The following is a 17,500-nucleotide window of genomic DNA, read 5'->3' on the forward strand; positions in this document are numbered from 1 at the left end:
AAATCACCTCATGGAAAACGTACATCTCAGGGTTGTTATGGACATGTTCATACTTAATAGGATGCAGAATTAGATAAGGAGATCCTCTATCTGATACATAGCACTTCAGACCTGCCAATGTGGCTTGATCCTGAAAAAAAGAACGAAATATAACTAAAGCTAAAATTCTGTCAATATTTAAACTTGCGGATTAGTATCACTTATAGAAAACTGGGAGAGTAACGCTCTCTGGTTCCACACTTACTGAGGGATATATATGTATATATATATATATATATATATATATATATATATATATATATATATATATATATATATATATATATATATATATATATATAATGTACACACACACACACACACACATATATATATATATATATATATATATATATATATATATATATATATATATATATATATATATATATATATATATATATATATATATATATATAATGTACACACACACACACACACACATATATATATATATATATATATATATATATATATATATATATATATATATATATATATATAATATATATATATATATATATATATATATATACATATGTATATATCTATCTATCTATCTATCTATATATATATATATATATATATATATATATATATATATATATATATATATATATATATATACACATATGTATATATCTATCTATCTATCTATCTATCTATCTATATATATATATATATATATATATATATATATATATATATATATATATATATATATGTATGTATGTATTTATTTATATAATCCTCATCATCAGCCGTTACTAGTCCACTGCAGAACAAAGGCCTCAGACATGCCCTTCCACTTGCGTCTGTTTGTGGTCTTTCTGTGCCAGCCCGCGCCCGCAAACATCCTTAGTTCGTCGATCCATCGTCTTTTTACCTTTCCCTGCTTCTTTTACAATCTCTTGGGACTCATTCTGTTATCATCAATGTCCATTTGTGTTGTGTCATTATCATTATATGCCTGGCCCATGGCCATTTCTTTTTCTTACACGTTGTTAAAATATCCTCTAGTTTAGTTTGCTCTCGTATCCATGTTGCTCCTTTCTGTCTCTTAGAGTTATTCCCATCATTTTTCTTTCCATAGCTCTTTGAGTAGTAACTAGCTTATTTTCTAAGGTTTTAGTAAGGCTCCTATACTTAGTCTAATACTAGTAGGACCATTTGATTGAATACTTTTCTTTATAGAAAAAAATTCAGTTTACTTTTCATAATCTCAATTTGTTAACCAAAAGCTTTCCATCTCATGCTTATCCTTCTTTTAATATCGGTCTCGCATCCTGGGGAAACACTTACTGACTGTCCAAAGTACGTATATCAATTAACAGTCTCTAGAAATTCTAGAGGCTCGTCCATAACTCTTAATTGTTGTCTCTCTGCATTTTCATTGAATGTTATCTTAGTTTTACTCATATTCAATTTTAGTACAGCATTTTTGCTTTTTATATTCAAATCTTCTATCATCTCTTGTAATTCCTCCTATGATTCACTGAACAGAACTATGTCATCTGCAAGTATTAGGTCGTTAAGGTATTCCCCATTAATATTAATTGCTATATTATCCCAAACTAAATTCTTAAAAACTTCTTCCAGGCATGCTTTGAATAATTTGGGAGAGATGGGAGTCTCCTTGTCTAGCTCCTATATCAATCGAAACTTTCTCATAAACTTTTTGTAGTTTTAGGGTTCCTGTACTTCCTGTATAGATATCTTCAAATATTCTAACATAAGATTCTTCTATTCCTTGTTTTTGAAAGGCTTTTATTACTGCTGATGTTTTGACAGAATCAAAAGCTATCTCATAGTCTATAAATGCCATACATAGGGGTTTGTCATACTCTGTTGTTTTTTTCCATTAGCCGGTTAATTACATGGATATGTACAGTTGTTGAATACCCACTACTAAAGCCTGTCTGCTCTCTTGGTTGATTAAAGTCTAGCTGTCTTTCTATTTAACTTGATATAATCTATGTAAATATTTCATATATTACGGAGAGTAAACTTATTGGGCGGTATTTTTTTTTCAGGTCTTTTTGTGAATTAGTATATTGATAAGGTTTTTCCAAGCTGCAGGTATAGAGCATTCTTGCAGACATTTGGTGTAGAGTTCAGCCAGTTTTACTAGTATGAAATCTCCTCCATCTATAATATTAATTCAATTTTTAGGCCATCTTCTCTTTTACTGCTGCTTTGCCTCTTTTCATGCCTTTTAATGCTTTCTTTACCTCTCCTACTGTTATGTTTGGTACCGGCTCAGGTGTTTCATTATTACTATTGGTGAAGTTATTTCTTATATCACTATTGTATAGCATTGTATAGAAATCCACTTGAATTCTTGCCACTCCATCTTTATTGTGGACAGTATTTCCATTTTCATCCCTTAAAGCAAACATCTATTGGTACCGTGTTTCAAGTCTTTTTTTCATCAATGTGATGCTTTTTCCTTTCTTAAGTATTTCCTCAATTCTATTTCGTCTCTCTGAGATCTTTTCTTTATCAAGTTTTGGTCTTTTCTAATAGTTTTCCTTGATCTTGTTCAGGAACACATCCACCTGTTTATATATATATATATATATATATATATATATATATATATATATATATATATATATATATATATATATATGTGTGTGTGTGTGTGTGTGTGTGTGTGTGTGTGTGTGTGTGTGTGTGTGTGTGTATACGAAGACCCACGATAAAGTTTGATTGGAAAAAAATTGTGAAAGTCGAAGGAAATGAATTAGAATAATAGCTTTCGACTGTTTATGCTCATTCAATTTTACTTGTATTGTTTCAAATTGTATCCTTATGTTACTAGCAGAATTGTTGATTTCTAGTGCTTGTATCGTGATGCACCATTTCATCGTCTAGTAATTATATCAGATAGTCCAGTATTCTCCCTCCAAATTCCTCTTCATTTGGTACTTTCGTCATCTATAATAGCTGTATCCAGATTGAACGTATACAAAACGCAGTGTGAATACACTGGCATTTTGCTGGAACGTAAACGAACCATATCCGTAGGAAAACGAACCGTACAGTGTGATTCGGCCCTGATTCGGTCCCAATGCGGTTTGGTGATGGGAGACTTGTCTGATCGCTCACAGCAAACCAATCTAGTATGGGTGGCCCTGAGTAGTTCACCACGTTAAAGCACCCCCACTCAGAAAGGGATATATATATATATATATATATATATATATATATATATATATATATATATATATATATATATATATATATATACACGTGTATATATATACGTATATATAACTATATATGTATATATATATATATATATATATATATATATATATATATATATATGTGTGTGTGTGTGTGTATGTATATGTATATATATAAATATATATGTATATATATATATATATAAATATATATATATATATATATATATATATATATATATATATATATATATATATATATATACATACATATATATAAATATATATGTATATATATGTATATATATGTATGTATATATATATATATATATATATATATATATATATATATATATATATATATATATATATGATGAATGATAATTTTGCACATTTATAAGTGTTTTTCATATTCATTTAAGCTATATATTATACACTTCTTAATATCTGGACCAAAGATCCAAGGGGGAATCTACTTAATGATAATAGCTTCTGGTCGGCCAGGGAATCGAATTCGGGCGCAAAAAACTGAGCTCCCGTTGAAGGTGATGGCTCCAGAAGGATGGAGCCTTCAAGTTTTTCAGTAATCCTGTAAAGATTCGGTTGCCAGCTCTTCATTTATTCTCTTACGCCAGCAGATGCTGGCACCCATTTAAAGCTTGGTGAACTGTTGGGCAGTAAGCTAGGGGCTATCCGTGGACCTAGCCAACGTATGCCAATTGTATGTATGAAGATGTTTATGGTACAACTGTTTGGATTACATGGAGTGAATTAAACCGTTGTATATCAAGCAGAATAAAAGGCTTATTTGGAAAAAGACAAAACAGAAGAAACGTACCAGTAGAGTTTCTCCTCTGCAGAGCTTATTGAAAGGTGAATCCCAAGTGTACTGCAGTTTTGCTTTCGAAAGAGGGACAGGGAAGAAAAAATGAGAACCCTCCACAAAGTTATCATCGTGCTGAAAAAAAAAACAAAAAATATTTTCATAGACCTAAATAGAATGAAATAAAATAAAATTATCTGAAAAGACTACGGAAGAAACGTATTTCTCCCCACATTTTACAATACAAGACAGGATGATATTTAAAGAATATTACAGAATATTTTTCACTATAACAATCAAATAATAATAATAATAATAATAATAATAATAATAATAATAATAATAATAATAATAATAATAATAATAATAATAAACATGGACATAGAAAGAGTAATACTAGTTATAAGAAAGGGATAAAATCCACAGATAACATTTCCATTTCAAATATTGTAGAATTGATCCTTCCTTCTGGACAAATTTATCGATATGGGCAAATGTCACATCAGATGCACCAAGCTATATCATATAGATAATTTATTTGTTGTTTTGACTTACAGAGCATTAGTCATATTTCTAATAAGTATCTCGGTGTTGTGAACATCCGAAAATGACAGTTGACTTGGTTGATGGGCGTGTAAGTGAAAAACATATTTACTTTAATATCGCTAAAGAAAACAATGAAATTTCTTTAGGATTTTTGTATTCTATATGTTTGTTTTGCCTTACACATTTACCCATTAGCCTGTATTCATAGGGTTTACTGAGTGTAGTTTGTTAATACGAGGTCCCTCAGTAGTCTCTCTCTTCATATATATATATATATATATATATATATATATATATATATATATATATATATATATATATATATATATATATATATATATGATATATATGTATATGTATATATTTATATATATATATATATATATATATATATATATATATATATATATATATATATATATATATATATATATATGTATATATATATACATATATATATATATATATATATATATATATATATATATATATATATATATGTATGTATATATACATATATATGTATATATATATATATATATATATATATATATATATATATATATATATATATATATACAGTATATATATATATATATATATATATATATATATATATATATATATATATATATATATATATATATATATCTATATATATATATATATACAGTATATGTATATATATATATATATATATATATATATATATATATATATATATATATATATATATATATATATATATATAAATATATATATATATATATATATATATATATATATATATATCTATATATATATATACATATATATATATATATATATATATATATATATATATATATATATATGATTACAACAGTAACATAGCAGGATATGATATGATTACAGCAGTATCATAGCAGTTTTTGTGTATCTACTGTATTGTTAAAAAGTATTTAGAAAGCTCTGAGCAGGGGACTGTACCACCCGTGTGTCACACGAGCGTACATTGTAATGACATTTCTCTTTTTTTTTATATATTATCCTTTGTATCTTCACTCTCCCCTAGCACTGAGAGCAACGGGTATTAACCTGTCTGTTTATTTCATTATTAACTGTTAACAAAACCAGTTGCCGGTATGACAAGAAATAGCGTGTTTGTATTTTGTGACCTTACCAGACCTAGTGTGTATATACACTCGATGTGTCGTAAATAAGTTACTCAGTTGCATTCATCTCGTCTTTGACTTACAACCTACTCTTGGCCCATCACATTGGTGACCCCCGAGTGTGACTCGCTACTCCCGCCTTCCGCCCCCCCCCCCCCCCCCCCCTCACTGTTACTCTGGCAGATTCAACGGAAGTTGGCGCCGCCCCATTCAAACTTTCGTCGTACGGTAGCGGAGAGGCGTTTGCTTGGTTTCAGCGCGCAGGAGTCCAGTTTTGCATCAAGGGCGTGACCACCACCAAAGCAGATTTTGTTCTCATGGCGATACCCAAGGACACCTTCCCCGAAATCTCCAACTGACTTTGTGAACTAAGTGACACCACAACAGTGTATGATGCCCTCAAACCATACCTTCTGCAGCAGTACTCGCCGTCGCCAGCCGTCCGTATAGCAAAGCTTCTTCAGCTCTCTCAACAACCGTTGGGGAACCAAAGGGCTTCGCTCACACTCAGGGAAATGTCCAGTATCCCTTGCCTGCAACCTACTGCAGATGGCTCTCCTTGAGAGGTGAACCAACTTCGTGCCCTTTGGGTACGCCGTTTTCCCGAACCTGTATGCACTGCCATACCCGACGTCGATAGTTTAGCCATAAAGGACTTGATGACCAAAGCCGACGCCCTTATGAACCGCCATTTCACGACCTTCAAGACCTCCATCAACGCCTCCACTCCTGAATTGGAGGAAACCTATTCAATGTCAACCGAAGCTGACGTGAATGCCGTAGGACACACACGCCTACCCCGTGATGTGCCGGAGAGGTGCAAAGCCACCCATCACCCACCAATCGCTCGCGCCCCAACCAACGACCTCTACAGCCACTTACTGCCGTCCATCGGCTGCAGTTTTGCTACTACCACTCCAGATTCGGGGCTGCCGTGAAGAAATGTGCCAAGGATTGTCAGTGGGCAAAAAACGTGTAAGTAGGCCATCGCTCGTGGCGGTGGCCTCCCGTGTCTCTAATCTTTTCTTTTTACATGATGCTGGAACGGGCGTGCGATGTTTGGTAGACATGGGTGCCTGTCGTTCTCTTTTGCCAAGGGAACTCTTCAGGACACAACGTAGACTGTCGAAGTCTGCCAACGTCCGCCTGGTACATGCCAATGGATCTGCGATACCCACCTACGGTTACGAGAACCTCACATTATCGTTTGGAAATGGCAAATTTAATTGGAAGTTTATCGTTGCTGACGTCACATTGCCAATCCTCGGCGCGGATTTCCTCTCTCATTTCCTACTTCTGGTCAATATCGCCCACCGACAGTCAGTAAATGCAGACTCGTACCTGTTGACACCTCTTCAACCCTCACCCTCCAACCTCGCTCTCCACATCAGTGCACCCACAGATGCCTACGCCCTCCTCCTCACGTCATACCCGGAAGTTTTCCGTCCAGAACTTCGCCAAACGCTCACGGCTCCTGCCAAACATGGTATTTATCACCACATCAAGACGATGGGACCCCCAGTCTTCGCCAAATTCAGCGTCTGGCACTGAATTGATTGGCAGCCGCCAAACAGACATTCGGCGAAATGGAAGAAATGAGCCTTCGCATAAAGGCCTCCAGCCCATGGTCGTCACCCTTACACATTGTCCTGAAGAAAGACGGGTCCCTCCGTCTGTGTGGGGATTACAGGCCCCTGAACATGCAAGCAGAACCAGATCATTAACCCCTCCCAAACATCGCCGACGTGACCTCTTACCTGTACAAAGCGAAGGTTTTCTCCACGTTCGACCTCCTGAATGGGTATTATCAGGTGCCTATAAACCTAGAAGACATCCTCAAGACCGCCATCACCACTCTCTTCGGTACATACACCTTCAATTACTCCTGTTTTAGCCTTCGTAATGCCGGGGCCACTTTTCATCGTCTCATGGATGGCATCTTATGAGACCTCCCCTTCAGTGTATGTTACGTGGATGACATACTTGTGTTCTCTTCTTCAAAAGAGGAATACCTCCGTCACCTGTGCATTGTGCTCGACCGCCTGCAACAAAAGGGCCTTGTAGTCCGGTACGATAAGTGTACCTTTGGCGCCAATGAAGTGTTGTTCTTACTGCACCGCATCACTCCTGAAGGAGTCCATCCCCTCCCTGAGAAGGTAGCAGCCATTCTGAACTTCCCCATACCCTTGACTGTCAAAGCACTGCAGGAATTCTTTGGCATGATCAACTATTATCACCGTTTTCTGCCAGCCATTGCCGCCAATCTTGCTCTCCTCTACGCCTCCCTCAAGGGCAAGCCAAAAGGCTTGAAGTGGGGTCCCCTTCAAGAAGCGGCCTTCTGCAACGCAAAGAAATCCCTATCAACCGCTGCTGCTCTCCCTTTTCCCATCCCACATGCCCCTCTTCTTCTCTCCACCGATGCCAGCGACATCGCTATTGGTGCAGTACTCGAACAGGTGGTCAACGGCTCGCCCCGCCCATTGGCCTTCTTCAGCAGAAAACTGTCTAAGGCAGAATCGGGTTATTCTAACTTCGATCGTGAATTGCTGGTGGTGCACTTGGCTGTCCGTCACTTTTGCTATTTCTTTGAAGGTACGCCCTTCGTCATTCGCACAGATCACATGCCTCTGTTGCACGCCTTCACTCGACAGTCTTTCGCCTGGTACGCCCGTCAACGCCGACATCTCTCCGCCGTGGCTGAATACAATTGCACCCTTCAACACGTCCCTGGGAAAATGAATCCCGTTGCCGATGTCCTGTCAAGAAACACGTTGGCTGCCGTTCAACTGGGATTGGATTACAATGCCTTGGCTGAAGCCCAACGACAGGAACCAGAGTATCAAGCATGTAGGACATCCTGGACAGCCCTCCGTTGGGAATACGTCCCCCTTGACGACTCCAACACCACCCTCCTCTGTGACGTCAGTACTGGTAAATCGCAACCGGGGATTCCTGCTCCCATGCGCCGGCAGGTGTTTGATTTCATTCACGGCCTTTCACATCCCTCGCGCCGTTCTACTTCACAGCTGCTGAAGACAAAGTTCATTTGGCAGGACATTACTAAGGATGCTAAAGATTGGGTCCGCACCTGTACTTCTTGCCAAACTTCCAAAGTACATCGACACACCAATTCAGGAGCGGGCACCTTTCCTCAACCTCAGCGTCATTTCACCCATTTTCACGTTGATGTTGTAGGCCCCCTACCCACATCACAAAGACATCGTTACCTGTTTACCGTCATCGACCGCTCCACTCGTTAGCCTGAAGCCATTCCCATGGAAACTGCAACGTCCGCCTCATGTACATCTGCCTTACTCTCAGGATGGAATGCAAGATTTGGTATCCCTGAGCATATTACTTTTGACAGGGGTACCACTTTCACCACTCAATTATGGATATCATTAGCAAATCTCCATCAGACAACTGTCTACAACCCCGCTGCGAATGGAATGGTTGAACGTTTTCATCGCACCCTCAAAGCAACTTTGATGTCCCACTGCAAGGACTCCAACTGGTTTACTCAGCTTCCTTGGGTCCTCCTGTGACTAAGGACCACTCCTAAAGATGCCATGGACGTCTCGGTAGCTGAAATGGTGTATGGTGACCCATTGATCATCCCTGCCGAATTTTTTCCTTCTGCAGCTTCCTCCGATGATCTCCAGCGCATATGTCACGTCGTGGGAAAATTTACTCCATGCCGCCAGACTTACAAGCCCCCATCGAAGCATCACATACCAACAGACTTGCACTCTGCAACATACGTCTTCCTACGCAACGACACTAGCAAGCCACCAATAACGCCCCCTTACACGGGCCCTTTCCTCGTGATCCGACACAATCTGAAAGCATTCTTACTAGATATTCGTGTCAAAGAAGACTGGGTCTCCACTGATCATCTAAAACCTGCTTATCTCCTGCCAGATGACCCGCCTACAGTTCGCCTCTCTAGATCAGCGCGCTCTATTTAACATGTACAGTAATTCATGTTTAGGGTGGGAGCCATGTACCACCTGTGTGTCACACGAGCGTACATAGTAACGACATTACTCTTTTTTGTATATATTATCCTTTGTATCTTCACTCTCCCCTCGCACTGACAGCAACGTGCATTTACCTGTCAGTTTACTTCATTGTTAATTGTTAACAGAACCAGTTGCCGGTTTGACAAGAAATGGCATGTTTGTATTTTGTAACCTTCTTACCGGGACCTAGTGTGTTTATTTACTTGATGTGTCGTAATAAAATTACTCAGTTGCATTCATCTTGCCTTTGACTCACAACCTACTCTTGACCCGTCACAGGACTATAGAGAAAGTTCGAGTTTGAAGGATTAATGGTTAAAAATAAAAATAAATATATTCTCGAGTAATATTTTACCGACCAATATGCAAACAGGTCCCTTAAAAGAAAAGTCAGAGACAGATATAGAGTCAAATTGAAAAATAAGTTGTGGTACGAATAAAAGTCTTTAGATTTAAGACCATTTAAAAGCAAAAAATCACAAAATACCTTTCAACCATTGGAAAAGCTATCAATATTCTGACATTGAAAACTGCCTTGATAAAAGCCAAGATAAAAAAAAAAAAATTTTCTTAACATAAAACTAGCTAGGAATGTAATTAGATCTCTGCTCATTACCTCCATTGTTACTTGGCCAATTAGCAACTGGATGAAATTGCTCTGTTCTGGGTCGTTGCTGATGGCTGCTGCTTGGCGATACCACAGGTAAGAATTGGCATATCTGGATTCGTAGAAACTCTCATTGGCAATGCGCACGCAGTCGAAGGCGTTTAGACCTGATTATTAAAAATAATTTCATTATTACCTTTAATACCAATGATTAATATAATGGAGGTATTGTTTAGATTCTAGAGTATACTTTCATAACGCAATCTTATAAACAACACTGATGTTCAAGGAATTTCATTGTTTAGGTTTTACGAAATATCATTAAGAATTTCTATTTACCAAAAGTCTTAAAATGAACACTAAAAATGATCAAATATTATAGTAGCACTAAAGTCTTGACCTTTATACTTTGACGTTAAGTTACACAATGAAACTTCAAAACAACACTCATAAACTTTTGTAATATATATATATATATATATATATATATATATATATATATATATATATATATATATATATATATATATATATATATATATATATATATATGCAACAACAGTTTTAAAGGTTTAAAGGCAACTCATGAATGGCAGAGGCAAGGAACAGTGACATTGCCCTATTAAGCAGGACAACGCCCTAGAGATTGACCATATATACATATGATCTGTGCCCAAACCCCCTCTATGTCCAGGCTAGGACAAACGATGGCCGGGTAATGGCTGCTGATAACTCAGCAGATAGACCTATAGCCCCCCCCCCCCTAAACACCCCATCAGTAGCTCGCAATGATGGTGAGATTGCAGCGACCAAAGAAACTGACGAGTTTGAGCGGGGCTCAAACCTCAGTCTGGCGTTCACCAGTCAGGGCCGTTAACATATCAGCCACCACAACCCCTTTCTAGTCCATTGCAGGAAAAAGGCCTCAGATATGTCCTTAGTCATGTCTGGGATTTTGCTATTTTCATCATCATGTTAGCCACTGCGGGTTAGTGATGTGGAGACTTTTGTTTGATCGCTGACAACAAACCGACCTAGTATGGCGGACCCTGATTAGTAACCGCATTGCTGATCATGTTGATACACAAACCCTTTCACCACGTTAATATATCCCCATTAAAAAAGGGAAATGTATGTATACATACACATACTGTATACACGAACACACTCCGATATATATATATATATATATATATATATATATATATATATATATATATATATATATATATATATCATCTCCTCCTACGCCTATTGACGCAAAGGGCCTCGGTTAGATTTCGCCAGTCCTCTCTATCTTGAGCTTTTAATTCAATACTTCTCCATTCATAATTTCTCCTACTTCATGCTTCATGGTCCTCAGCCATGTAGGCCTGGGTCTTCCAACTCTTCTAGTGCCTTGTGTAGACCAGCTGAACGTTTGGTGAACTAATCTCTCGTGGGGGGGGGGGGGTGCGAAGAGCATGCCAAAACCATCTCCATCAACCCCTCATCATGATCTCATCCACATATGGCATTCAAGTAATCCCTCTTATACTTTCATTTCTAACCCTATCCTACCATTTAACTCACAATATCCTTCTGAGGGCTTTGTTTTCAAATCTACTAAATCTATTGGAGATGGTTTCATTGTTATACCATGACTCATATATACATAGAGTAACACCGATCTCACTAAACTGATATACAGTATGGTCTGATTTCTATATGTAATTTCAGGCGATTTGATTTCCAAATTTTACTTAACCTAGCCATTGTCTGATTTGGTTTTTTCAATCTTTAATTAAACTCTAATTTTAAAGACCCTGTATTGGAGATCATAGTTCCTAAATACTTAAATGATTCTACCTCATTAATCCTTTCTCCTTCCAGTGATATTTCGTCTTCCATTGCAGATTCCGTTCTCATAATCTCTCTCTCTTCTATTTATCTTGAGCCCAACCTCATGTGATAATTCATACATTCTGGTAAGCAAGCATTGCAAATCCTATGGTGTTCTGCTAACAAGGACAGCATCATCTGCTTACTCTAGGTTTTCTAAATTCCTATCACCAATCCAGTCCAATCCTTCGCCACCATCTCCAACTGTTCTATGCATTACAAAATCCACGAGGAGGTTAAACAACAAAGGTGACAACACATTCCCTTGGAGTACTCCATTGTTCACTGGAAATTCATTTAATAAGACTTCATTAACATTAACTTTGCACTTGCTATGCTCATGAACAGATTTAATCAAATTTACATATTTAAGAGGAATTGCATGATAACACAGGACTATCCACAAAATTGGTAGGTGCACGCTATCAAAGGCTTTTTCATAGTCCACAAATGCCATCAAAAAGGGATTTCTATATTATACGCATTGCTGTACATGTCTCAAAATGGAAATTTTGTCAGCGCAGCTTCCACCTTTTCTAAATCCTGCTTGTTCATCTCTCAGCTTTTCATGAATCTTTCTCTCCAGTCTCTTTAGAATAAGCATGTTATATATTTTCATAACCACTGCCGTAAGTGTGATGCCTCTGTAATTATTGCAATAGTCAGGTCTCCTTTTTTTGCCATTTTCACTAACACTCCTAACTTCTATTCATCAGGTTTTGCCTCTTCATGCCACATTCTACAAAATAATCTTGTAATTAGTCTGGGAGTCACTTCATTTTCGGCCAGTATCATCTCGGCTTTTCATCTCTTTAGTGTTTTGAGGATAACTTCGACTTCAAGCACACTGAATTCATTAATGGGCACATCAACGTCAGGTATATATATCAGTCAAATTATTCCCTTTATATCTCCTATTCATAACCTCACTAAAGTTCCATCCAACGTTGTATTTCTTCATTTTCTATTGTTATAATAGATCCATCTCTCTTTTCGATGGGTATATGCTTCTTCTTTGCCCCAGTCAAGATTTTATTAATAATTCTATGAGCAATTCTTATACCATAGGCACTTCCTGAATTCATAGCTTTGTCAGCCTTATCTACTTTACTGTGTAAATATTCTCTCGAATCATTTCTGGCTTTTCTTTTGACCTCACTATCAATACTGGAATACTTAGCATGCTCTACCTTGTAATTTTCATTACTTCCTCGAAAACTTTCAACAGTCAATTTTTGTCTTTGTTTCCTTTTTTATAGTATCCGAAGTATCATTTGATATTCATGACTTTCTCCTTGTAACTGTGTGTCGCAATACTTCACGACCAACTGACTGATATATGTTCTTAATATCACATCATTCTTCATTAATCATCTACTCTTCATCTCTTAGAGTCTCTAAAACTACAAATCGATTCCTACATTCAATTGCAAATGTTTCTCTGTGCTCTTCTTCTAAAAGCTTAGTTGTATCAAACCTAGGTATTCTATTTACCTTTCCGTTGGGTGCTTTCAGTTTTGATTTCACTGTAGTAATGAAGAGCTAGTGATCACTACCAATATCTGCACCTCTATAGCTTCTTACATTTATTAGAGTCCTCTTTTTCTCTTTATTAATGTCAATGAGATCTTTTTGATTTTTGTAATTGCCACATGGTGAAGTCCATGTATAGTTTTGGATGTTATTCTGTTGTCAAAGAGTACCTCCAATGACAAGATTGTTTGCTGAACAGAAACTTATGAAGTGTGCTCCATTTTCAACTTCGCCAAGACCCTCGAGACCCATCACATTCTCTATCCCTTGATTATTCCTTGCAATTTTATCAATGAAGTCACCAATCACAATTTTCATATCCCTCCCTGGGATCTCATCGATTACACTCTGCAGTTCCTCATAATATTCATCTTTCCTCTCTTCAGGGGAATCATTTGTTAGTGCATAGTAAACTATAATAATAAAATTGCACTGCTTTGATTTGAACTTTGCTACTAACAATCTACTATTTACAGATCTCCACTCGGTTAATGCCTTTCCTGCTCTTCGTGTCATCACCATTCCTACCCCTTCTCTTCCAACACCATCTAATCTTCCTGAATATATATATATATATATATATATATATATATATATATATATATATATATATATATATATATATATATATATATACGCGTAAAAATCACAGGAAAACGTGATGCTCAGATGCAGAAGAACCTCAGGGAAAATGAAAATACGAAATATACGATTAAGTCCTGACTAGTTTTGTGATACTTCTTCAGTCCTCTGAAGAAGTATCATGAAACTAGTCAGGACTTAATCGTATATTTCGTATTTTCATTTTCCCTGTGGTTCTTCTGCATATATATATATATATATATATATATATATATATATATATATATATATATATATATATATATATATATATATATATATATATATATATATATATATGTATATATATACATATGTATATCTATACACATATATATATATATATATATATATATATATATATATATATATATATATATATATATATATAAATATATATATGGCCTTGGTCTAAAGTTTCCTTACCAAACCCCTTATAACGTGTTTCACTTAGGGCCAAGATATCCAAACTATATTCTATAAATTCACTCCCCACTTGCTGTAATATCCCAATCTGATTCATGGTTCTAACATTGTAATTACCTATTTTCAATTTTTCTTTAGTATTCATAAACCGAGAGATTCTTAGCACCGTTCTACACCCGAGACTGGGGGCCATTTTTTCACCTTTCCTATCCATGACTGACTAAATCCATATAGGATTCATTGGCTAGATACATCAAAGGATAGCCAGTTCCTTATGATGCCCAGTGCCTATCTAATTAAGGCAAGTGACCCCTGCCGGTTCATACTAATTCTAGTAAGATCGACTGCCAGGCATCAGGAGTTAAAGCCGAAAAGACAGTTTGTACATCGCCTTAAACCCAATCCGTCACCTTGTTGCTAGTGACTTCATCGAAATTTAGGGGGCATTTCCTCCACACCCAAAGCTCTCATTACTCCACCAAGTTGCTTATCCTCTAATACGAGCATAATCGTTGGCAAATATGGATTGCTAAGATATACACACACACACACACACACACACATATATATATATATATATATATATATATATATATATATATATATATATATATATATATATATATATATATACTGTATATATATATATATATATATATATATATATATATATATATATATATATATATATATATATATACTGTATATATATATATATATATATATATATATATATATATATATATATATATATATATATATATATATGTGTGTGTGTGTGTGTGTGTGTGTGTGTGTGTGGTATCTTTTTGTATGTCAAATGTCTGCAACAGAAAATAGATCCAAAAACGCATTTTGGTTGTTAATTCATTCCGACACATGAGGTTTGATGATTCAAAGTAATCAGTTAAACGAAAGGCAATTACATACTCTTTCTCTTAGGTGTTGATACATACGCATTTTTAAAAGAAAAGTAACTTTCAATGAATCAGGTGGACGAGGGTAATTTGTCATTATCTACCGGGCAACTGATTTCTTTTTCTCAAGAAACCTAACCTTTTGAACATTTCTTTTACTCTAGTTGTGTTATTGGTGGTAATTTATGTAGGTTCGCGTACCTTACTTACACAGATATACCGAGGGGTTATTTTTGTTATCATTATCAGTGAATGCACCAGAGCACCATAATAATCATTTTTGTTCATCAGATTCAGTAAACAGTCCTCACAACTCTCCTGGTAGTCGACGCCTGTGCAGCTGTCACCTAACTCCAACGAGATTGAAACTCAAATTTGATGTGACTATTTTCGGTGAAAACAATAGATGAATATACTATGACTACCTTAAAACACTTAATGAGCTTCATATGTTGATATGTGGAGGAGCACAATGCATTACCAATCTCATGACTGTAAACTGGGTTTGGTTAATTTTAGGATTGGGGTGGAAAAATTGTTAACCAGTGCTTCCATATGAGATGTTGATATCGTTTATCTACTGTACAGTTATCATAAATTAAATCGTATTCCACAGATAGGAAACACAACCAACACAAGATTAAGGTTAGATGAATAAAGTTTATGCAATCAGCCATGAACTTTTAGGATCTTCAACTTTTCATGTTGTGAATTTCCTCTTTTGAAAATTGCTTTAATCTTCAACTAAATCGTCTGGAGACTGTTGAACAAAATCTATAACATTGATAATGCAACTCCCAGTATGTACACTACCTATCAGAAACTTGAAGAAGTACTATCGAGAAAAATTCGCTACAATTTCAGGAAATATTCAATTTTTTTTTGTTCTTTTTACCTACTTTCGTCTCTTACCACATACAGGTTATTAGTTTCCAAAGATACACCCAAATTTGAAAACTCCAAAATCACTTCAAAATGGTATTCAATAAGTGCAAAAAGTTATATTAATCAATCAATTTAATTTCTGCCGATAAAAAGAAGATGAAGGTCATTCATATTCAACTATAAAATCATCCAATCTCTGTCATCCGTCTAAAACTTTTTGTCTCGACATCTTTTGTTCGTTCTGATGTTCGATCTCCTGGGTATTCACTTGTTATCTAAACCTTTCTTTGTTCGCATTGTTTATTGGGATCTAATCTAATCTTATCTTTTTGCATCTTAGTTTTCGCTGTATTTTATCCACTTTGATTTTCCTGTTCAAACAATTCTTTCATATTTATTTCTTTCCATTTTCTGTAGTATACTTTGTTGATTCTTCATTAACCTATATGCTCCATTTTAGCTTTAGGTTTTTTACCTAAATATTCAATGTCCGTAATCCCTGGTTTGTAACCATCCTAGGGTTAAACATAAGTAACAAAGCTGTCTTGAAATAATAAAAACTATGCTACCCCAACAGCTTTTGAAGACATGGGAATTTTGATGTTGCACTATTATGCACAAAAGTGTCCTCTGATAAAGTGTTAAAATATGTGACTGATACTCATGAGAGTAGACAGTTGGATTTACAAGTTTCTAAAAATTTCTTAATAGAACTGATTAAACTATGCATGAAATATTGTGAATTCGAATTTGATGGGAAATTTTTACAATCAAATGTTTGGTATGGCCATGGAAAATACTATACGTAAAGTATTAAGAAACATATTTTTACCTCCGCCAACGAAGTTGGAAGGA

The 17,500-nt window shown here is 35.6% G+C and overlaps 1 protein-coding gene across 1 annotated transcript in view; it reads right to left on the reverse strand.

Moving 5' to 3' along the window:
• The window catches only part of LOC137644945 (prolyl 4-hydroxylase subunit alpha-1-like), a 64,767-nt gene that overhangs the window by 26,306 nt on the left and 20,961 nt on the right, over positions 1-17,500 (reverse strand). The window contains exons 7-9 of the mRNA XM_068377822.1: positions 10,392-10,549; positions 4,069-4,188; positions 1-130 (exon numbers count right to left, since the gene is read on the reverse strand). The exon at positions 1-130 is cut by the window's left edge and continues 44 nt beyond it. Of these exons, the coding sequence (XP_068233923.1) occupies positions 1-130; positions 4,069-4,188; positions 10,392-10,549 (408 nt within the window). The remainder of the gene's footprint in view (positions 131-4,068; positions 4,189-10,391; positions 10,550-17,500) is intronic.

This window comes from Palaemon carinicauda, chromosome 8 (genome assembly GCF_036898095.1).
Source record: "Palaemon carinicauda isolate YSFRI2023 chromosome 8, ASM3689809v2, whole genome shotgun sequence".
Classification (NCBI taxonomy): domain Eukaryota; kingdom Metazoa; phylum Arthropoda; class Malacostraca; order Decapoda; family Palaemonidae; genus Palaemon; species Palaemon carinicauda.